The following is a 22,853-nucleotide window of genomic DNA, read 5'->3' as shown; positions in this document are numbered from 1 at the left end:
ACTTTTTCGAAAAACTCCTGGTACTATTTATTTTAACAAAAAATTACATTTTTGCACTAAAAAGTCAATCCTGGTACTATTCATTTTACCTTTTATTTTATTCTTATTGTTAAAACTCAAAATTTTCAAACTCTTTTAATTAGTTTTGCTTAAAAAGTTAGGCAATCCACCAAAAACATGAAAAGGTATCTTGTTAACAGTAAACATTAGATTCCTTCTGTCGCTCTCTCTTATTCTGCATCTATTAATAACACTGCTTACTACTTCCCGTTGACCTTCATTTCTCTCTCTAATGGCCACCCTTCTCTGGCCATTTCCACCGCCGCCGGCAGCGGCCGAAACTTCCCAATTCCTCCACTCATCCACCCCTCCACTCCCTTTTCCAAAAACCCATCACCCATCTCCAAAAAAATCTCTCTCCAAATTCCACAGCAGCAGGTTCGGCAATTTTCTCGACTTAAAACCAGAGGCAAAACCCGAGTCTTTGCACTTCGATCTCCACCAATTCGACCCGTCAACCCGGTCTCGCTTAGATGTGATCATTATCGGGACCGGCCCGGCTGGGCTTCGCCTTGCGGAGCAAGTTTCCCGCTACGGCATTAAGGTATGCTGTGTTGATCCTTCTCCTCTTTCTATGTGGCCAAATAACTATGGAGTTTGGGTTGATGAATTTGAAAGCTTGAATCTTGAAAGTTGCTTGGACAAAACGTGGCCTATGGCTTCTGTTCATGTGAACGATAGTAAGGCTAAGTATTTGGACCGCCCTTATGGTAGAGTTAGTAGGAAGAAACTCAAGACTTTGTTGTTGGAGAGGTGTCTCTCCAATGGGGTTCAATTTCATAAGGCTAAGGTTTGGAAAATTGAACACGAAGAGTTCGAGTCCTCTATTTTGTGCGATGATGGGAATGAGCTCAAGGCAAGCTTGATTGTTGATGCTAGTGGGTTTGCAAGCAGTTTCATAGAGTATGAGAAGCCTAGGAACCATGGCTATCAGATTGCTCATGGTATTTTGGCTGAAGTGGAAGAACACCCGTTTGATTTGGACAAGATGCTTCTAATGGATTGGAGAGATTCCCATCTCAATAACGAGCCTTATTTGCGCACTAGTAATTCTAGATTCCCAACTTTTTTATATGCAATGCCGTTTGATTCAAACTTGGTGTTTCTGGAAGAAACTTCGCTTGTTAGTAGGCCGGTGTTGTCTTATATGGAGATTAAGAAACGAATGGTTGCGAGGCTAAGGCATTTGGGGATTAGAGTGAAGAGGGTGATTGAAAACGAGAAGTGTTTGATCCCAATGGGAGGTCCGCTTCCTCGGATCCCCCAAAGAGTGATGTCAATTGGAGGGACTTCTGGGGTTGTTCACCCTTCAACTGGGTACATGGTGGCTAGAACCATGTCTCTAGCCCCGGTGTTGGCCGAGGCCATTGCAGAGTGCCTTGGTTCAACCCGAATGATCCGAGGGCAACCGCTTTATCATAGAGCATGGAATGGCTTGTGGCCAATTGAGAGGAGATGCACGAGGGACTTTTACTCATTTGGTATGGAGACTTTGTTGAAGCTTGATCTGAATGGGAGTAGAAGCTTCTTTGACGCTTTCTTTGACTTGAATCCTTATTACTGGCAAGGCTTTCTGTCGTCAAGGTTGTCTCTGAGAGAGCTCGCGTTGTTGAGTTTATCTCTGTTTACCCGAGCCTCTGCCTCATCTAGGTTTGATATTGTTACAAAGTGTCCTGTTCCCTTGGTTAAACTGATGGGCAATCTCGCACTTGAAGCTACATAGCAATGTAACACTTGGAATATTTAGTTGAGTAACAAGAGTTTGGTTTTCGTTCCATTGATTTTACAAGTGATCCTCTTGTCAAATGATCAGCTGAGACACAGAGCATGTGTAAAATGCTATTTGGATGGTATACTTAATTCCCCAATTTCTTAATCTGTAGTTGGTTATGCTAGTTTTTCTTTCTTATTTTCTTCTGTTTCATTTCAATATTTCCTTCCGGAAGGCCATTCTCTTTATATGTAACTTCATTTCTACGTTTTCCATTTCACTCATACCTGATAAAATTGAATTGCTACGTATTTTACCTCGAAAACTAACTGATAGAAGACCGCAGGTATCCATTGAAAATGAACAGATGTACCGGAGGAGAAGGCTTGATGATGTGCATAAACTCAAAAAGGGGAGTCACTCAATTAACATGGGCGGAGCCATGAAGGGACCAGAATGGTCCCGGGCCTATCTTGATTTCTCTCTCTCTATATTGTTAATTGATTTTTATGGTGGATCTCAATTCGGGATTCAACTGTCAACAAGGAAAGACTCATTAAGGGTTTTCAAATTTGAGCAACATATCCCGCTACACATTATCATTGTGAATTACAGAGCAAATGATTTTCGACAATCGACTAAGACCTGGTTTGGTACTGAGGTGATTATGAAAAAAGCTGCTATAAAAAAATGCTGGGAGCTGTTTTTGTGTTTGGTAAACACTCAACTTCAACTTTTTTCACAGTTTTGGATAAAAAAAAGCCAAAAACAAGAAGCTGCAAAACCTAGATTTGAAAAACCGGCTTTTTTTCACATCTGTTTTACATAAAAGTTTACCAAACACTCTAATACTGTTTTTTTTTTTTCAAAAACACTTTTACCAAAAAGTTTACCAAACACTTTGCTGCTTTATTTCACAGCTGCTTATTCTCACAGCACAGTAGAAGCAGCTTTTTTTCAAAACACATCAATACTAAACCAGCCCTAATACAAGAATTTGTTCCTCCAAAATCCATCTTTTTTTTTTGTCAGTGCATCAGCGGAACCTCTCCCGTTGGCATTTTTTCGAACCATTCTTTTGCAAGTTGTGGGAACATAGGAAGGTCCCTTGGATTTACAATTTCGTATATATTAGAACTAAATTGGGGTTAAAACTCTGGTAACAAGGTCATATATATCATGAATAAATCTCTGTGTTTACGTTTCAAAATAAAAAATCTGTGTTTATATACGGAGGGTTTGGAAAGAGAGAGTTGAATACTCTGATCAATTTTGTACTTTTATTAGGAAATGGTTACGGTACACACCTTGAAGAAAGTTCATGGGACGTATCTTTCAAAACTTTTCTAAAATCGTTCATCGTGTGCGCGTCTATACGAACAAAGCTTAAGTATGTTCTATTGACAATTTTTTGTTTTTTTTTTTTGGAACAAACAATAGTATCTACATGGTTGATGAGTGGCCTAAGTCTTATAATGGGATTGCCATAATAATAAGGTTCAACTTCGCCTTCGGTAAAATTTGAATCTAAGATCTCTCACTTACAAGTGAAAATGAATATCACTAAATTGTGATACTAAGTGGCGACTTGTTTTTACATAACTACAATATCAACTAATGGGGAAATAAGTAAGTGTAATATATGGTGTCTTTATTTGGGCTGAATAATGATTTTGTCGAGAAATTTAATCCGGTTGAAGAGAAAAAGAATGTCCTGCCCCAAATTACAAATAAATTCTATCCTTTGCTAAGTAACAAATAAACAATTACATCAAAAAATTCCTCAAATCAAACTAGATCTTGTGTCACATCGTTGCAATCCTATTTTCTTCCTATCAGCAAATGCGTTTTATTTGCCTAACGTAATGAAGGATCTTTTGTTAGTAATTTTTATTTATATTGTTATGGCCTATTTTATCTGACAAAGGAAGGGGGTTGGCGGCACAAAGAGAGAAAATAGAGAGACATGTGTTTGTAGGGTTGTGTAAAGGAATGTGTGCGTTATTTCGCCTACGCAGTGCCTTTATTTATAGTAATAAGAGAGAGAAGAAATCATTCTCCTCCAAGGAATACAAGTCCATATAGGAAACAATAACTATAATCAAATCTAATCTAGGATTTACACAATCATACTTAAATTAGAAGTTTACAACACTCCCCCTTGAGTGTATAAATACTCAAGTAGATTCAGCATCATGTAAAGGTTGAGGGACACTGATTCTAGGAACACGTTATTCTCAATAAGGTAGGAACTTGCATAAGGAAGTAAGTCTCACAAAAAACCCTATGGTTATGGTAAAAACCCAAGTAGGGGCAAAATCCATAGTCTAAGGGAAAATGCGTGAGTAATGCAAAATCAAATGAAACATCTACGGGACGTCGACAGGGATATGATCAACCCAAGGTGGGTGTCTCATTAAAACCTAGTTAGGTAGCAAAAACCCAGTGGGGAAAATGCTCCTAATTGTAGGGAAAAAAAAAGTACGTTAAGATCAAGCAAGTATACTTCAAGATACTCCCCCTGAGTTTGACACAATTCCAAAGAGAACTAACAATGTTACAACTCGAAAAGTTTACGCATACCAATTTCTTGAACAAGCTTCTGAAACTTCGCATTCGGTAGTGATTTTGGTGAAGAGGTTGGCCAGATTGTCTTGTGAATGGATTTTGCATGACTTCAATCTTCTGATGATCTTGATGTAAGACGAAGAACTTCAACGCAATGTACTTGGTGTTGTCTCTTTTGATGCAACCCTTCTAAGTTGTTCGATGCTTGTTGCATTGTCTTCATAAATCGTTGTCGAGACATCAATGACGGGGTAAAGATCACAAGAGCTTCAAATATGGCCCACAGCTGCGCTCAACCAAAAGCATTCCCTAGTTGCTTCATGTAAGGTGAGAATTTCAACATGGTTAGACGAAGTGGCAACTAAGGTCTGTTTAGTTGACCTCCAAGAGATTACGGTGCCTCCAACGGTGAAGATAACCCGTTTAAGAACGCGCCTTGTGTGGATCAAATAAGTATCTTGCATTGGCATAACCAACAAGGCGAGAATCGACTTGAGATAAAGGGGTGCGGCATCACTCGAGGATCCATAATGATAGAACAAATCCGTATTACCCTTAAGGTAGTGAAGAATGTCTTTAGTAGCAGTCCAGTGTCTGCGTGTTGGTGCATTATTGTATCTTGCCAAAAGATTAATACCGAAGGAGATGTCGGGTCTAGTGCACTGAGCTAAGTACAATAAAGCGCGTATCACACTTAGATAAGGAACTTCAGGGTCCAAAATCTCTTCATCATTTTGCTTCGGACGGAAAAGATATCGTTTTGCATATACCGATCGAACGACTATAATAGTACTCGAAGACTTCGCTTTATCCTCATTAAAGCAGCGCAACACCTTCTAGGTGTAGTTCGTTTGATGTACTAAGATTACATTTAAACAGTGCTCTATCTCGAGATCGAGACAGTATCGAGTCTTTCCTAGATCTTTCATCTCAAATTCCGACTTCAGGTACATGGCAGTTCTTGCGAGCTCTTTAAGAGTTTCGATAAGGTTCATGTCATCGACATATATTAGCAATAATCACAAAACTGGAATGTGAGTTCTTAATGAACACACAAGAGCATAGTTTGTTGTTCACATATCCTTGACTAGTCAAATACTCACTTAAACGGTTATACCACATTCTTTCAGATTGTTTCAAGCCGTAGAGTGAACGCCTCAGCCAAATTGAGAACGTGTTCTGGGGTTTGGAAATATTTGATCCAATCAAAGTAAGTTCTTTGGGAACCTTTATATAAATTTCCGTATCAAGATCCCCATAGAGATATGCAGTTACTACTTCCATCAGCCGCATACTCAGTTTTTCAAAAACTACCAAACTGATAAGGTAGCGAAAAGTAATCACATCCATAACGGGTGAATAAGTTTCATCATAGTTAATCTCGAGGCGTTGTGAGAAGCTTTGCGCAAAGATGAGCTTTGTAACGTATAATTTCATTCTTCTCATTATGCTTCCAAACGAAAATCCACTTGTAGCCAACAGGCTTCACATGTGGAGAAGTAAGAGCTATAGGTCCAAACATCTTACGTTTTGCAAATGAATCGAGTTCAATTTGGATTACTTGTTTCCAATTTGACCAATCAGTTCTACGTTGACATTCCTCAACGGAACTATCATCGCTCAACATGATCTTAGTAGCTACTGCATATGTTAATGCATCGTCGACGATCATCTTATTTCTACACCACACATCATCTAAGCTAGCATAATAGACTGAAATCTCATGATTCTCGAGAGGTAGATTCATCTCTTCAAATACGCTTCTGTAATCTAGAATTTCCTCATGAGTTAGATAAAATGAGTAAGCGATGATCAAATTCACGATAGGCTCTTCAGGTGTTGTGCAGTGGGTTTCCTCTTCCAAGGGTGTGAATTCTTTGAACCAAGTGGTCTACCATGCTTTTGTGTAGGGACAGATGATTGGTTAGCTGATAACATACTTAGATTGCCAAAGTTGGCATCCCAAGCTTCCAGGAGGGAAGTCCGTCGTACATTTGGTACATCCATCTTTGCAGGCACATTCACAGCTGGCATATGTGATCTTGTCACTCGTGCTAAATCGGTGAAAGCATCTGGCATGCTCTGAGCTATGCTCTGAAGATCTAATATGCAATGCATTTCAGTCTCATACTGAGTGGTGCGGGGATCTAAATGAGACAAAGTGGGAGTCATGAACGATAATTCACGTCGTTCTTCAGGAACGTTGACGTTCTTATCTCCCCTTAACGACAGGAAGATTGTCTCATAGAAGTGACAATCTACGAAACGAGCAGTAAACATATCGTTTGTCAAAGGTTCTAAGTAACGAATAATCAAAGGAGAATCATATCCAACAAATATTCTCATCCTTCAATGAGGCCCCATTTTTGTACGTAAATGCGGCGAAATCGGCACATAGATCGCATAACTAAAAACACGCAGATGCGATGTCATGTTCATATTTGGTAACCAACTGAAGGGCGCTATATGGTTGGGTCACAACAGGCCTCAGACGGACCAACATGGCTAAGTGCAATATTGCAAGGCCCCAAGCAGCGATCGGGAGCTTGGTACGTATGACCAACGATCAAGCAATCATTTGTAAGCGCTTAATGAATACCTCTGCTAGGCCGTTTTGGGTGTGAACATGGGGTACAAAATGTTCAACTTCAACCCCAACCGACATGCAATAGTCATCAAAAGTTTTAGATGAGAATTCTCCAGCATTATCTAATCGAATATATTTGATCGAATAATCAGGGTGGTGAGCCCTGAGCTTGATAACCTGAGCCAACAGTTTAGAGAATGCAACATTCTTTGTAAACATCAAACACACGTGTGACCAACGTGTGGAAGCGTCAAACAAAACCATAAAATATCTAAATGGTCCGCATTGAGGGTGAATCGGTCCACAAATGTCCCCCTGAATCCTTTGTAGAAAAATAGGAGGATTCGAACAAATCTTGTCATAAGAAGGCTTAATAATAAGCTTTCTCATAGAACAGGTTTGACATGTAATTCCTTGAATCGAACCTAAACTTCGGGTTAGTGGATGCCCGTGTGATGATTTGAGGATACGGCGCATCGCTGTTCGTCCAAGGTGTACCAAATGATCATGCCAAAGTGTAACTTCGTGCGTGGTCCCAGAGGTAAGGCCGGCCACATAGTGGCTTTCTATAGGGTGTATGGTCGTAGTATACAGACCACTCAGGATACGCTTAATCATCTCTAGAATACACTTCTGACCATATTCGTAGGAAGTTATGCACAGAAATTTAACTCCATTTTCTACATAGGTTTTAGCGTGGAAATTATTATCTCTAATGTCCTTAAAACTCAACAATGTTCTTCCGGAACGCGGAGAATAAAGTGCCTCATCAATGGTCAAAATTGTACCATTGGACAACATTATACATGTCTTACCGTATCTTTCGATCAGGTTGGATGGGCTTGAGAGGGTTGTCAGAGGTGCATTCTTAGGTATGAAGTTAGTGAAATAGAAGCGTTCAAATAAAACGGTGTGTGTGGTTCCACTATCTGCCAAACAACTAACTTCCCCACTAGTCATACCTAGAATGAAAATTAGTTTGAATCGGTCACATGCATAAAAGTTCTAAAAACAAATATCCATTCAAAATAATTTAAGTATCCAAGGATGGTAATTAATATAAAACTTAATATGCAAAAAACAAATCACCAACAAATAATCTAAACATAAAGGAAAATTGTTTAAAATTAACCAAAAACAAAAAAGGGGGTTCAGCCACTAGGTGGAATTCGGTCCCATTGTCTAAATTTCAACTAGAAAAATAGTTTATGTCAAAGATTCTAATCTTCCATAAGGATAATAGCCTCTTGAAAGTCAGAAGTCTCCATCTTGGTACTCTACGGTTCATCCACTTGCACAAATTTTGATTCAAACTTCTTATGACGAGAATGATATTCAGCTATAACCTTCTGGGGAGCTTGGCAAACACTGGGACCATGGTCATTTGAACCACAGTGATATCACATATCTGCATCCATGGTTTTAGGTGCTTTGCCTTTATTCTTGAAGTTTGGGGCCTTAGGAGCGAGATTAGGGCGCTTCTGGGCTTTGTTTCCTCCCTTGGATGAGCCTTGGCTCTGTTGACCTTGACGACGTGGCTTTTAGCCACCCCTATTTGGCTCTGTTAACCTTGACAAGGTGGCTTTTGGCCACCCCTACCATGCTTATTTTGGCGTTTTAGGTGTTTGTTTGTGTTATAGTGTGCATCAGGCACATCAGTGGCCCTAGTAAGTCGAGCTTGATGATTTTTCATCAACAGCTGATTTTGCTTTTCAACGAAAAGTAAAACAGAGATCAAATCCAAGAACTTAGTGAATTTTGAGCCCTATATTGTTGTTGCAAGACAATATTAGTAGCAGAGAAGGTTGAATAGGTCTTTTCTCGGAGATCCTCTTCGATTAAGGTCTCGTTACAGAACTTAAGAAGTGATCGGATTCAACAAACTTCGTAATTATATTCCTTCATAGACTTAAAGTATTGGAAGCACAAATGCTGCCAGTCATGTCTTACTTCAGGAAAGAAGATGTTCTTATGGTGATCAAGGAGATCAACCAAAGTGACCCAGAGTGCTCGTGGATCTTCCTTAGTAAGGTACTCGGTTTGCAGTGCATCATGAATATGTCTTCAGATGAAGATCATGGCAATGGCTTTCTCAGCTTCGCCAACCGGGTTGTACGTCTCATCTTCAATGGTGGGATGTAAATTCTTTGCAGTGAGGTGGAGCTTTGCATCTTGGACCTACTTGAAATAGTTCATTTCAAAGACCTCCTAAGCGGTAAAGTCGAGTTTGTTTAAATTTGACATGTTCCTATCACAAAATAAATGGATAAGATGTGATTAGTGTAATGGATAAAAAAAAATAAAAAATATAAAAATCAATCCATTCACATAGGAGTAGAACATTTAGGTTCTAATAGACATGTATTGGTTTAAATTCGCATGAAAAAAGCTTCGGGTTTTCATGAGTGATGTTTTTAAGAAAAACTTTAGGTTTTCAAACAAGGCAAGTTTGTAGAAACTTTAGGTTTCAAAATAATTACGAACTTCAGGTTCATATATTCCTGCAGACAAACACAAATATATATACAGAAATATGCAACAAGGAAATATGCAAATAAAACTTCAGGTCTATAATTATATTTGAATTAATTATTTAGAATTCGGGGCAAATTTAAAGTGTGGGTGAAAAAATAATAAAACTCAAATTGTCTAAAAAAAATAAACAATTAAGCTCAGGGCCCAAAAACATGGGCCAAAACGCACGTGTGGGCTAAGCAAATTTGTACCTTAAGGTCTAGGCCCAAAACTGGGCTGCAGTGGGCACGGGTTGATCATGCCTCAATTGGTGTTTGGGCTGCAGACCCAATAGCAGGAAATAGGCTGCAAGGATTGGGTCTAAGAGAGGCCCAAATAGCTATCAGATGCAACGCGATGCAGGTGCACTAATGCACTAGCTGCAAACTAGGATCCGGTGCATCGCGGGTGTAAGAACACCATAGCCCTCGGGCTAGTGTCACATGTTGGGCTGAGCCATGGTTTTAGGCCACATCAGATGAGCCCCGTTACCAAAAAAATAAAAAAAAATCCTTTTTTTTTTTTTTCCCTGTCATAGGCCGAGATGGATAGCCTAATTGGGCTTGGGGTTTTAGCCATAAGAAAACCCCAGCTTCATTGGGTGTGGTCACCGAGGACGAAGGCCCGCACCGCCGCTGCAGGCGATTGTGTTCTAGTCAAAAGAACTCGAAACGAGTTGTTGTGTTTGACATGGAACTGGGATGGTGTGACGGAGAAGGTCTCGACGTCCAAAAACCAAAGAAAAACATAGGATTCAATTTTGGGTTTTCGAAATCTAGGGAGATTCATACGAATCTCAATCAAAAACAATGTTAACGACGACTGTAGGTCGTCAGGGATGGTAGCCGTAGTGGCTAGGCATGGCTGCAGGCCATGCTTGTTATGCCGTGAAGGGGCGTCAGGGTTTTTGGGCTGGGTTCTAGAAGTTTGGAGCTTCGGGCTCAGGCTGTGGCTTGGGTCCCTAGAAATTATTTTTTTATTTTTTTTCTTTATTTCCGTATTATAATTCAATGCATATTGACAAATAATTTAATGCATGAGCAGATATAGGATGCAATTCATGGAAAATATCAAATTCACATAATTCAACAATTATGGATATAATGCATATACAATTTATGTAGAATCTAAAATTCAAAAAACATAAAGTTGGGTCGTGCATTATGGTGAATGTTCATGCTATCAGGGCTGCAAAAATATCGATATAAAAACCATTGTTTTGGAAGAACCTTATTGCGTGATGATATTTGTGAACTGGTTTGATGCAGAAAGCTTCCACGTCAGATTTCTAAGGACAATAGTAGAAGTGTGCGGATAACGTGTTATGGCCTATTTTATCTGACAAGGGAAGGGGGCCGGCAACATAGAGAGAGAAAATAGAGAGAGATGTGTTTGTAGGGTTGTGTAGAGGAATGTGTGTGTTATTCCCCCTACGCAGTGCCTTTATTTATAGTAATAAGAGAGAGAAGAAATCATTCTCCTCCAAGGAATACAAGTCCATATATGAAAGAATAACTATAATCAAATGCAATCTAGGATTTACACAATCACACTTAAACTAGAAGTTTACAACATATATATCCTACTAAAATCTATATTATTTTTTATCACTTAGATAATTTTGGTATTTAAGACATAGGCATGTTTGGAAGTGCTTTTAAAATGATTGAAAGCACTTTTGGCCAAGCACTTAAAGTGCTTTTCCACCATTTGCTAAGATTTTTACTAAGGATTGGTTTTAAAAACATTTCGCTTTCAATCATTTTTTTTATAGTAACGATAGTCGATTCCATTCAATGAAAAGAAATCGATAAAACAGCATGCAATCAAGCCATTTACAAGCAAAGCCCAAGTCAATTACAATAAGATAATAAAAAGTTCGAAATGAAATCTGGTGGTTCCTCAAATCATGAGTAGATGGTAGAGTCGTTGTGAAGGGAATAACGTGCTAGATGGCACGAACATTGGGGGAGCCAGCATGGGGTCATTGGTCGCCCTTGACCCCAACAACGTAAAAAACTCATGTACACTTGTTTGTGTGTTGTATTCAATGTATTAAAAAGTGAAGGCATGGGCAAGGCATTTCATGGATAGCCCCCCCTAGGCGAAAGCCTTGAGGCATGAGGCGAATCATCATGAGACCTAAAATTTTTTAATATAAGTCAGTGAAAATTAGGTCACTGAATTGATTTTTCGGTAAAATAAGTCCTTAAGTTCATTAAAAATTGCTAATTTCATCCTTACTATTATATTCAAAGTTATTTTATCCAATTTTTTGTTAATTAAATCACTTGACACACTTTAGAGTGTAATATCATCATTTTCTCTCCTATAAGCCCTTAACATTTCATATAGGTTGTAAATCTAATGTCTAAATTACCCTCTAAAGTTAACTCCATGCACTATTTCTTTATGGAAAATTACCAATCTACCCTCCAATGTGTCTCACATGCAAGTAACATGACTTAAATTGACGGAAAATTGAATATAGTAGCTTCAAATATAATATTAGGGATGTAATTGGCATACTTTTATAATTTCAAGGATTGATTTTTTTGAAAAAAAATAGTAGAGTGACCTAATTTTCACTCAGGTGATAATCTATGGACTAAATTAGCAGTTCACCTATATATATATAATATACAATTATATATAATAAATAAAAAATATAATACTTTGTAAAACAAATATTCACTGTTATTCAAAAATGCATAAGTCACAAACTCACATCACAAACAAGTTTAACAAAGCAATCAAATTAATCAACAAACAAACAAATAGAGTAGAAATCAGACATCTAGAATCTTAAGTAAGTGCATATATATGTGTGTGTGTGTGTGTGTGTGTGTGTGTGTATGTATATGAGAATTTTGAGTAATATTTGGTTAGGATATGTAGTCTTAAAAAAAGAAATAAGATCATAAAGTTTTTTTTCAAAAATAATAAAAGGTTAAATAATTAAAAACAAAAAGATGTTTACTTTTCTACTGGCAGAATATTCAGGAAAATATGCTTCTTTATCTTAAAAAAATAATAAGACCAAAAATTAAAAGATGTTTATCTATCTTGTAGATGAGAAAAAAATAATATAAAAATTAAAAAGTGAACATAAAAGAAGATAGTAAGGTAATAAATGTTAGAAAAGTAGGTTCATTTTAAACTTTAAAGAGAAATAATATAAATAAATAAAAAAAGAACAAAAACCCCTCACGATTCATCTTCTTTGATGGGAAGACAGACATCCTACAACTAGAAAATTTTAAATTTGAGCAACTCAAAAAGTAAAACAAGGACGCCCAGTTAACACCTCAGGCACGCCTTGGCCGTCCAAGCACGCCTTGACAAAGTTAGGCAAGTTTTTTGCCCACTCACAAAATAGAGGTGATTTTCCTCCCGCCCCCCTCCAAAGCCACCTAGGCGCTCCTTGGGGCGAGGTTTTTAAAATGCTGATTGTATTTCACCCCTATAAACAATTAAGGTAAACTAAATTACAAACTCCTCCTCCTACTTCTATTTTCTTATGTTATATTTGTCTTTCTTTTTTTTTTTTTTTTTTTTTTATGTGCGACTTTATTGTACGTACCATGTACTCGATGAATTATCCTAGTTGACAAGTCTTGGCAATCTTTAACATTACTCCACGGTATCATATCCACACTCAACAAGTGTCACATCCCGGCCCGGGGCGGATCATTTCCCGGGCCCGCTCCACCACCGTAGCACGATATTGTCTGCTTTAGGCTTACCATTCCCTCATAGTTTTGTTTTTGGGAACTCACGAGCAACTTCGCAGTAGGTCACCCATTATGGGATTGCTCTAGCCCCCTTCTCGCTTAACTTCGGAGTTCCTACGGAACCCGAAGCCAGTGAGCTCCCAAAAGGCCTCGTGCAAGGTAGGGATGAGAATATACATTTAAACTCCCCTAGGCGATATGGGATGTTACAATCCACCCCCCTTAGGGGCCCGATGTCCTCATCGGCACACCACGACCAGGGTTAGGCTCTGATGCCAATTTGTCACATCCCGGCCCGAGGCAGATCACTTCCCGGGCCCGCTCCACCACCGTAACACGATATTGTCCGCTTTAGGCTTACCATTCCCTCACGGTTTTGTTTTTGGGAACTCACGAGCAACTTCCCAGTGGGTCACCTATTATAGGATTGCTCTAGCCCCCTTCTCGCTTAACTTTGGAGTTCTTACGGAACCCGAAGCCAATGAGCTCCTAAAAGGCCTCGTGCTAGGTAGAGATGGAAATATACATTTAAGGATCACTCCCCTGGACGATGTGGGATGTCACAATCCACCCCCCTTAGGGGCCCAACTTCCTCGTTAGCACACCACGGCCAGGGTAAGGCTCTAATACCAAATTGTCACATCCCGGCCCGGGGCGGATCACTTCCCGGGCCCGCTCCACCACCGTAGCACGATATTATCCGCTTTGGGCTTACCATTCCCTCACGGTTTTGTTTTTGGGAACTCACGAGCAACCTCCCAGTGGGTCACCCATCATGGGATTGCTCTAGGCCCATTCTCGCTTAACTTCAGAGTTCCCATGGAACCCGAAGTCAGTGAGCTCCCAAAAGGCCTCGTGCTAGGTAAAGATGGGAATATACATTTAAGGATCACTCCCCTGGGTGATGTGGGATGTCACAACAAGCCTCTACAAATAATAGTAATTGTCGACATATATTGGCACAAACTTTTGACATATGTTGGCAGGTATTGGCAGGGTGCCTGCTAGGTGCTTGATGAAATAGCCCAATGAAACTTTTTAGCTGATATATGACCTCATTATTTGAAAATCCTGGCCAGACCACGGGTGAGCAATACAATTGGCTACACCACTAAGTGAGCAATACAATTGGCTTCACGACGAGTATGGTCAACTATAGCTCCAGTGATCTTGAGGAGCAAACCTTCGCATCATCCACAATATGCCTCACATCAGACATGTTAGAAGAACTTTTCTAAATGAGTCATAAATGAATTATGTTCTATTTTTTCTTTTCCTTTTTTTTTTTGTTTTTAGGAATACTAATGAAAAAAAAATTTAAAAATTTTGAGTTTTGATCAAAATAACAAAAAAATATTGTAAGTAAATAATACATGAGTGATTTTTTAAAATAAAAATATTTTTACCGTTAAAACTAAAAATATCAAGAGTGTTTCATTAGGATTTTTTTATTTTTTTTATTTTTTTTATTTTTTTTATTTTAAGGAACTCTTGTTACTCTACGAAGAAATTGTAATACCCCAAAGGGCCTATAGAAAATAATTTTCTTTTTCTTGGTGACTCTCTTGACAGCCAAGCAGCGAGCAGAGGGAAATTAACTACCGTGAGTTTGCACCAAATCTTTCCGCCTTTAACCTCCTTTGCATTACGCTTCGAATTGAACATCCGAATCCGAAGTTATTAACTTTCATGAGGCCCATACAGCTTCCGGAGCCGCCCGGTCCCAAACTGCGCACGCCGGAAATCTTCGAAGGCGGTGTGTACGGCGTCGTTAGGCGGGCCGTCGTGATTGGCAACGGCTCCCCGGGTTCGGAGAATCAGAGCATCGGCTTGGTTTGCGCTCTCGGCCTCGCTGATAAGCATGTCTTATATGTAAGTTACGTGATTAAACCTAATCATGGGCTTAATCCTTTTGATTTCTCCAAATTATGGTTATAATTTTGTATGCTAAACTACCCATTAAATATTTCGTACTAATTTTTGTGTGATGATTGTAATTTCAAGCTCAAGAACATATCGCAATTGTATGAATTTTAGTCTTTTACAACCTAAATGCATGTTTTACTAGGTTCTTATTAGAAATTAGTATACTTTTTGTTTGTTGAAATTATTTTAGTTGAAAGGAATATAAAGGTGTTGGCAACTTACTGAAGTATAATGTTTGATTACTCTAGCAGTTAGACAACGATGTTTTATTGGTGTCCAGTACACGAATCTGTTATAGGTTTATTTATTTGTTGCATACTACTTTTGAATGTGTTTCCACTGAAAAGCGGCCACGTTCTTCTTTGAATCTGTTTCCGTTCATTGTTTCCTGTTTTGTGGTTATGGGTTCTAGAGTGTTAGTTGAACATTGCTCTCTATGCTGAATTTCGTTAAAAGTTTAATAAGGCTTGGTTTTTGCGAACCTGAATGATTTGTTGTCGTTGTTTAATGTTATAAACTCAGTATTGCTATTCGACTTGGATGTTTGGCAATCCACAAGACCAGCCAGGTTACTTGTAATGGAGCGAGTTTAAATTAATTTTCTGAAAAGAAAAAATGCTGTCGACTTACATATGTTGGGGTCAGTGCCAGTTCAGAAGTTTTCCAGTACAAAGTTGGTATTCAATATCTGGTTTCATTAATTGGAAGTGAGGTTTAACCATCAATCCATTCGACCAAAAGGAAAACATACATGATCGCTTAAAGAATTATAACCATTCGAGACTAACAATGAACTGCAAAACATATGACATTCAATTTTTTGTCAATTAATCCTACTGGACGGCTGATTACAAAATGTGCCCCTTGTGTATTTCATCCTCAATATTTCATCCCCACTTTGACTTTAAACTAGTTTAGGCTGAAATAGATTTCTCTATCAAATCCAACTAGAATTGGTGTGAACCAATTACATTTTTCGAAAGCTACATTGTTCTTCAAGACGTATGAGATGTTTTATTGGTTATTGGCAGAGGGTTCTGTGACTTGCTTTGTTACTATTTGTCAATTTTTATAAGAATAATTAGTTGGTCTTTGATGTATTGGTGTCTTCATCAAAGGTGGTAGCCATAGCAACTAGAAAAGGTTTTCGTTTTTAGATTACTTGTGTCTTGTGTTTGGAGGTCATCCTTGTGATTGCTTGTTACAGTACCCTTCTTGCAGTCAAGAAATTATTGCTTCTAATACGCGTTTGAAGCTTAATTTTATTATAAATTTTGCAAGTTTCAATTAATAATTTGAGCATGCAATATGCAAGTTAACTATATCTCCTTTGTGATGCAAATGTCTGAATTATTATGTTTCATTGTTACTTTCTTCTTGTTTTTATATTATGCATGTGATTCCCTAACTACTTTGCGATTTGAAAAATACTATTAATATTACAAGTTGCAACAAATTATTGTCTGGAAACACGGTGTTAACATCACTGTAACCTTTTGTATCCCCGAATTTATTCTCACATCAGTTTCACTTTTTGACTCTGTTTATCTTTTAATTTTGACAATGTTATGCAGCGGGTTACAAGGCCGAAAGGAGGATTGAATGAGTGGCTTCACTGGCTCCCAGTTTCTCTTCACAAAAATTTATATTACATTGTAAGACAGATCTGTATTTTATTAAAGTATCGGGGGCAGAATGTTTTGCCTCAACCTGCAGAAAATGGTGGCAGTGTGGGGTTGAAATGTGTTTTAGAAGCTGATGTCCAGCAGATTGTGACAATGGTTCGTCAGAATTTTGAAAAGTAAATATTTCTTCTCCTCTTTCACAGTTCACTGTTAGTTATAGGAAGTGTATTCTTCAATTGTTTGCCTAAATAATGTATTCATCGGCATGAGTTGGTTGAGTGGACCTCAGGTTTGCTTCCACGCGGTCTGGGGTTAAATTCCTTAGGGAACCTATTAGCTATTTTCTGGAGTTTCCTGTGTCCAAAAGATTGTACGGTTGCTGGGGGCATAGTTTTGATTCTGAGTCAGCAATGCGGTTTGGGAGATTTCTGGGTAGCCTAAAAAAAAACAAAAGCAAAAATCAAAAAGTTTATTCAGGAAATACACTTGCTAATATCCAGAATGGCATTTGCCTCTTAAAATTTAGAATGTGGTGCTTGACTTGATACCTGTCTAACTTTTGGTACTCATTCTTTTCTTTTTCAGGGATGGACCTATGTTGGTGGTAGCTTCTGGAAGGGATACCATTTCTGTTGCAAGTTCTATTAAACAACTTGCATCTGACAATGTATTTGTTGTTCAGGTTTGTCAATGGGACCTTGTTTTTCCTGTATCAGTTATTAGCTATATATTATATTCCGAAATGAATTTGGACTTGATTTTTTTATTAAGTTACATGGTTTAGCGGTAAATGCAGAAATGACAATGAATGAATATGTCACAATGTTTATATTTATTGTGACAGTACACTTGCAGTATCCTGTTGCACTAATGATTTCATGTACGTTTTGCTTGAGTTTAGGTCAACTTGAGATAGTTTCTGGATATTTTACTTTCGAGTTTTATTTTTGTGGTTAAAGTAGTTTGGAAGTGTGGTTTTTATTTTTTAACAAAGAACAACCTTCTTGGTGGTGATTATATATGGTCATCCATTATATTTGTTTTCAACATTTCCTTCTACCTTTCCTATAGTTTTCTTGGCTTTACCAGGCCTTTGAATTATGTAGCAATGGCCACTTTGAATTTATATCTGTATGCTGTTTCTTCATCAGACTGATGCTTGTTATTATGGAAAACACTACTACTGCTACTCGCTGCCTTTTGCACCTAATTCTGTATGAGATTTTTGGTCCCCGATATACTGTTACTGTTGTAATGGATAAAAAAGGGTAATTTAAGATTTTAGATTGAATATCTGGCTTTCGAAATCTATGTATATCATGGTTTCCCTGACTTCACGACTTACTTTTGGCCTGTGCATTCTAAGTGGTTTTTACACATCTTCTCAACTTCTCAACCTTACAGGATCTAAACTGTACGATGTTATTGTTTTGATTGAGTGAGTAGTTTTGGGTATATGAGTACACAAATGGGTTTGGAATTGACCCTTTTCTTTGTTTATTGGTTAGTGTCAGATTTCAGTACTCTTTGATTTGTCTTTAGGGTCATATTCTCTCATTGATTTCATGAAATTAGTATCTCCATTTCTGTTATAAATTTTCAATTGATTTCATCAAGTATGTTATGAATTTGCTTGAGTATGCCTTTGCTCATCTGTTTTGCAATGAGGGTTTAGTTTTTGGAAGTGCACAATTTTCTCTTCAAAAGAAGTGCACAATTTTCTCTTTATTCATTGCTAAGGTTGGAGAGATCTTTGGAATGGATGCCTCTTTAGTACAGTTATGGAAATCATTTGCTTGCTTGCCTAGAAAGGACTTTTAGTCTGTGACTAGGTTCATAATTTTCAGTAGCTCAACAATCCAATCTTCTTTTCTTTTGGTGGCTGCGGCCGTTTTTGCCATGTCATTTGAATACCCAAAATGTTCATTATCTTCTAATTTTTATTGACACCACCATTTTCCATCTGTTTCGCAGATACTACATCCCAGGTTGCATCTAAATAGATTTGACTTGGTGATTACCCCTAAGCATGATTACTATCCTTTGACACGTGAAGCACAAAAGCAGGTTCCTCATTTTATTCATAGGTGGATAACTCCACGTGAACCTCCTGACAGTCATGTGGTATGTATGATGATTGATGACTTTGTTATATGCATGCATTTCATATATTTAAGAAACTTTAACCTTGTTTAATATCAACTGCTCCCAGTACTTCGAAACTGGAGGCTATCTTAATTTCCTTCCCCTCCCTCTCCCCCTTCCCCCTCTCTCCCCTCCTCCAACATATGACATACTAAAAACTTCTAAAATCAGGTTCTCACTGTTGGAGCTTTACATCAAGTTGATGCTGGTGCACTTCGTAATGCAGCTAGTGCATGGCGTGATGAGTTTGCACCTTTGCTGAAACCCTTACTTGTTGTGAACATTGGTGGCCCTACAGGTAATTTTTGATATAATCTGAATCTTTGTTGCTTAATGGTTTATGGGATTGATATATAAGTATTTGAGTACTTGATATATAATGTTTTGATATAATCTGAATCCTTGTTGCTTAATGGTTTATGGGATTGATATATAAGTATTTGAGTACCACATCATGTTTGATATATAATGCCTGCTTCATGTTAGGTTAGATTAAGCTCTGTATGCGGGGCAGCTGGTAGACTATTAGTGTTTGGATGTGATGCTTTTCTTTCTCCTTTCTTTTGTTCTTTTATGTATTACATGTGTTACTAAAAAGGGGGACTAGAATGGGTGCTCAGTATACATGGTGTTTTGATTTGTAAGTGTAGTATATCTATGAACTTTAAGGACCTGTACTACCTGTAGTTCTAGCATTGGAACAATCAAAGCGAAGACAAAATATATCTCTAAAGGTTACGACAGTAACTTTCTTGTCCTAGAAATACATCTATTCCTCTCCTTCGAAAGGGTCCACAACACTATGTAAGGAGGAGATTGCCAAGTCAATGGCCCAATTTTGTTACAAGAACACCCTTGCCAACAACACTCAACACCGAAGGGCTAACAAAAAAGGCACTATGCACTGGATACAAAAAATTAACTAACAATCGATACTTATCCGTTAATTTCTTTTGGGATTTTCCTTTATCAACTAGTTTTTTATTAGATGTATTGTCTAAGCCAATAATCAGACTCTGGAAGTCTATACCAATTCATTATTTTTCGTATAGACATAGTATGAAATGTGGCAATAACCTGATACTGGCACGTGTCTTTCAATGTCACCAAACGAGCATTTAGTTATTCTGGAAAAACTTTGGTTCAAATTATTTGTGTTCTTATTTATGCACAAGTTCGTGCCATCCTGCCAGCAAATGTTGTTTTGGAGGTCGGGATTTCTTTAGAAGAATGCATTCCCTTTGACAAAGGGAGTGACTTGTGTTGCATGGTATACCCTTTTGTTTTGTGTAATATCACTGACCTAGATTTGAATCCAAGTTTATACTACGATGGATAATGGAATTTGTGTCTTTTTTTTGTAATTTGTTTGAATCTCGAGTTGAAATCATTATGGCCTAGTAAAGGGAATGTAGGAAATCTGAAAATGTTTTATGTTTTTTTAATGTTAAATAGATTTTTGTTGCACGTTAGTGTTCAAGATTTAGTAGAGAGATGATTACTTTGAGGTGTATTAGATCATTCATTTTCTGAGTTTTCTGAGATGTTTGGAACTATCTACGTTGTTATTTTTGTTGCAGTAGTCCACTTATTCCAGTTGGGGCTTGTATGATTTGTATCCTTTTTTTTCATTTAATAGGCAATTGTCGTTATGGTGTGGACCTTGCAAAGCAATTGACAACCAACCTGCTCAGTGTTCTTCCTAGCTGTGGGAGTATCAGAATATGTTTCTCTAATAAGACTCCTGAAAAGGTATTGCTACAGATATACAAGTTCTTACTTTGGTTTTTTGTGATACTCAATTTTTCCTTTTTGCTCGTCAGGTATCTAATGTTATAGCGAAAGGGCTTGGCGGTAATCCAAAAGTTTATATCTGGGATGGCCAAGGTATCATGTGACTCAAAAACAATTTTCAAGTTTTAGGCCTTAAAAACGTGTTTGGTAGGACGATTTGCAAAAATTGAACTCAAGACTAACTAAAAAATATAGTCTATTCTCTAAAAATATAAACAGTGAGTTTTTAGAGTTTTTAAACTTAAACTTACTCCTTTCTTTTTCTCTCACTCCAAATCTCTCTTTTCTTCTTTCTCTCTCTTCTTTTTTTTTTATTTTTTTTACCTTTATCGTCTCTCCTCCAATCTGCTCTCTTCATTCTCTTAGTTCTTTCTCTCACTCGTCTTCCTCTCTTTCTCGTCGGATCCTCTGTCTTCTTTCTCTTTCCTTCAATCATCTCTTATTTTCTTTCCTCCTCTCTCCTCTTTCTCCTTCTCCTGCGACCCCCCTCTTTTTAGTTCTCTTTGTCTAGTTTAAGTCGTAAGATATAAAAAATTTAAATCGCAAACCAATCAAGTTTTTGAGTCTTAAAGAAAATTATTTTCAAGAAATGTTCTTAAGAAATGTTTTGAGAAATGATAACAATTTTCAAATAGGATACCAAACAGGCCCTTAACTTTTTCTGAGTTTCAGGTCGTTTTTAACTTTGATATGAATTGGGCTTTTTGTGCTGTACTGATGAGTATTTTGGTCTCCAGAGCCAAACCCACACATGGGCCATCTAGCCTGGGCCGATGCATTTGTTGTCACTGCAGATTCTGTCAGTATGATAAGCGAGGTTTGCAGCACTGGGTATGATTGAGGAAATTATGTCTGTATTCATGATATTTTCTTTAATGTATTCTTTATTTAAGCATTTTAATTTTGTCTGTCCATATTTCTAGGAAGCCTGTCTATATTATGGGAGCTGAGCGATGTACTTGGAAGTTCTCAGAGTTCCATAAATCACTTAAGGATCGAGGAGTAGTTCGGCCATTCACAGGTTCTGAGAATGTAAGTAAAAACCAATTTGTTTCCATAACTCTTCCATACAAGGTAGCAGATTATAGAGGATGCCCTTCTTAGGATTGCATTATTCGTTCATCATTCTCTGTCAACATAGATGCTAATAGAATAAATTGACAGACAACATTGGGAAATAAAAGAGACTGGGAGTACCGAGGAGGAGAGGTCATTTGTTTTTTTTCCCTTGTAAACACTCACAGACACACACACACTCTCTGTAGAACTGCTACAATAAAATTGCTTTGTTATCCATTCCAAAGGATACCAAAACTGAAGGAAATATTCTTGCTTGCACACATTGTAATGGCGGATTTTGTCATGCAATTCGAGGATAAGGTTTTTTCTCTTTCTTTGGAAGGTTTATGGGCCATTAATAGTTTTAAAGGTGGTTCTTCCAAGTTTTCGTTTCTTGATGGAATCACAAATGTCTGACTTCAGTTTGCTAATAATGATAATATATCCATTTGGAATGGTTGGAACTTCCGTATATTTTGACAAACCTTCCATATATTAACTTCTTTGTGCTTTTCTTTTTCTTGATTCTAACCGCATTCTCATTTATTCTTGATCACCATCTTTACCGAATGAATATTGGTCTCAAGTATACTTCTGGCTTTCTCTATCTTACGATCTTTGTTGCTTTGTATATTGACAGATTTCAGAGAGCTGGAGTTACCCTCCGCTCAATGAAACCGCAGAAGCAGCCAGTCAAGTGCATAAGGCACTTGCAGAGCGTGGATGGAGATTGCGACCATAGCAAGTGAGTTGATAACCATTGTTACTTGTAGACACACTCAAATGTTATGTTGAAAGACACCCATTGCAAGTTAAGCTTTTTGTGATAGCACGTTTAGGAATGACAGCTAGGCTGTTGTAGCTCTTATCTTTGATTCTTCCCCTTCCGGGGGGTCTTGAGATAGAATAAAGGCTTTCTCTAATTCTGCGGCTTGTAAATTACGAAGAGGGGCGAGCGTTTCTTTTGTCTAAAAGCGGGATGGTTCTTGTTCGAAAAATAATTCATTTGTAATTTAAAGTGGTTTTCTAGATTCTGTTTGATATTATCGAATTGGCCTTTGTAAACCAGTTTTCATGTAAGTCTTTTGAGATTGGACTTCGATTTGGCACAGTGACGGTCTGTTTGCTTC

At 37.8% G+C, this 22,853-nt stretch overlaps 2 protein-coding genes across 2 annotated transcripts; both read left to right on the top strand.

The window, feature by feature from the left end:
- Positions 1-207: 207 nt before the first annotated feature.
- On the top strand, positions 208-1,936 carry LOC103963848 (capsanthin/capsorubin synthase, chromoplastic-like). The gene has a single exon (XM_009376701.3). It carries the CDS (start codon positions 293-295, stop codon positions 1,781-1,783), a length of 1,491 nt encoding a protein of 496 aa, XP_009374976.2. The 5' UTR covers positions 208-292; the 3' UTR covers positions 1,784-1,936.
- Positions 1,937-14,708: 12,772 nt separating this feature from the next.
- On the top strand, positions 14,709-22,757 carry LOC103963847 (mitochondrial fission protein ELM1). The gene is made up of 10 exons (XM_009376699.3): positions 14,709-15,046; positions 16,675-16,901; positions 17,311-17,407; positions 18,700-18,849; positions 19,042-19,168; positions 20,510-20,622; positions 20,694-20,757; positions 21,402-21,495; positions 21,588-21,696; positions 22,364-22,757. Exons 1-10 carry the CDS (start codon positions 14,864-14,866, stop codon positions 22,463-22,465), a joined length of 1,266 nt encoding a protein of 421 aa, XP_009374974.2. The 5' UTR covers positions 14,709-14,863; the 3' UTR covers positions 22,466-22,757.
- The last annotated feature ends 96 nt before the right edge of the window (positions 22,758-22,853 follow it).

This window comes from the organism of the source record quoted next, unplaced genomic scaffold (assembly GCF_019419815.1).
Source record: "Pyrus x bretschneideri cultivar Hongxiangsu unplaced genomic scaffold, Pyrus_bretschneideri_v1 Contig128, whole genome shotgun sequence".
Classification (NCBI taxonomy): domain Eukaryota; kingdom Viridiplantae; phylum Streptophyta; class Magnoliopsida; order Rosales; family Rosaceae; genus Pyrus; species Pyrus x bretschneideri.
The sequence above is the reverse complement of the archived record's forward strand: the minus strand, read 5'-3'. Positions and strand labels throughout refer to the sequence as shown.

Bases quoted from the DNA above. Each gene is read 5' to 3' on its own strand.
- LOC103963848 (XM_009376701.3), top strand. From the start codon at position 293: ATGGCCACCCTTCTCTGGCCATTTCCACCGCCGCCGGCAGCGGCCGAA.
- LOC103963847 (XM_009376699.3), top strand. From the start codon at position 14,864: ATGAGGCCCATACAGCTTCCGGAGCCGCCCGGTCCCAAACTGCGCACG. The intron at 16,902-17,310 runs GTAAATATTTCT...TTTCTTTTTCAG, and splicing joins GTTCGTCAGAATTTTGAAAA to GGATGGACCTATGTTGGTGG. The intron at 21,697-22,363 runs GTAAGTAAAAAC...GTATATTGACAG, and splicing joins CATTCACAGGTTCTGAGAAT to ATTTCAGAGAGCTGGAGTTA.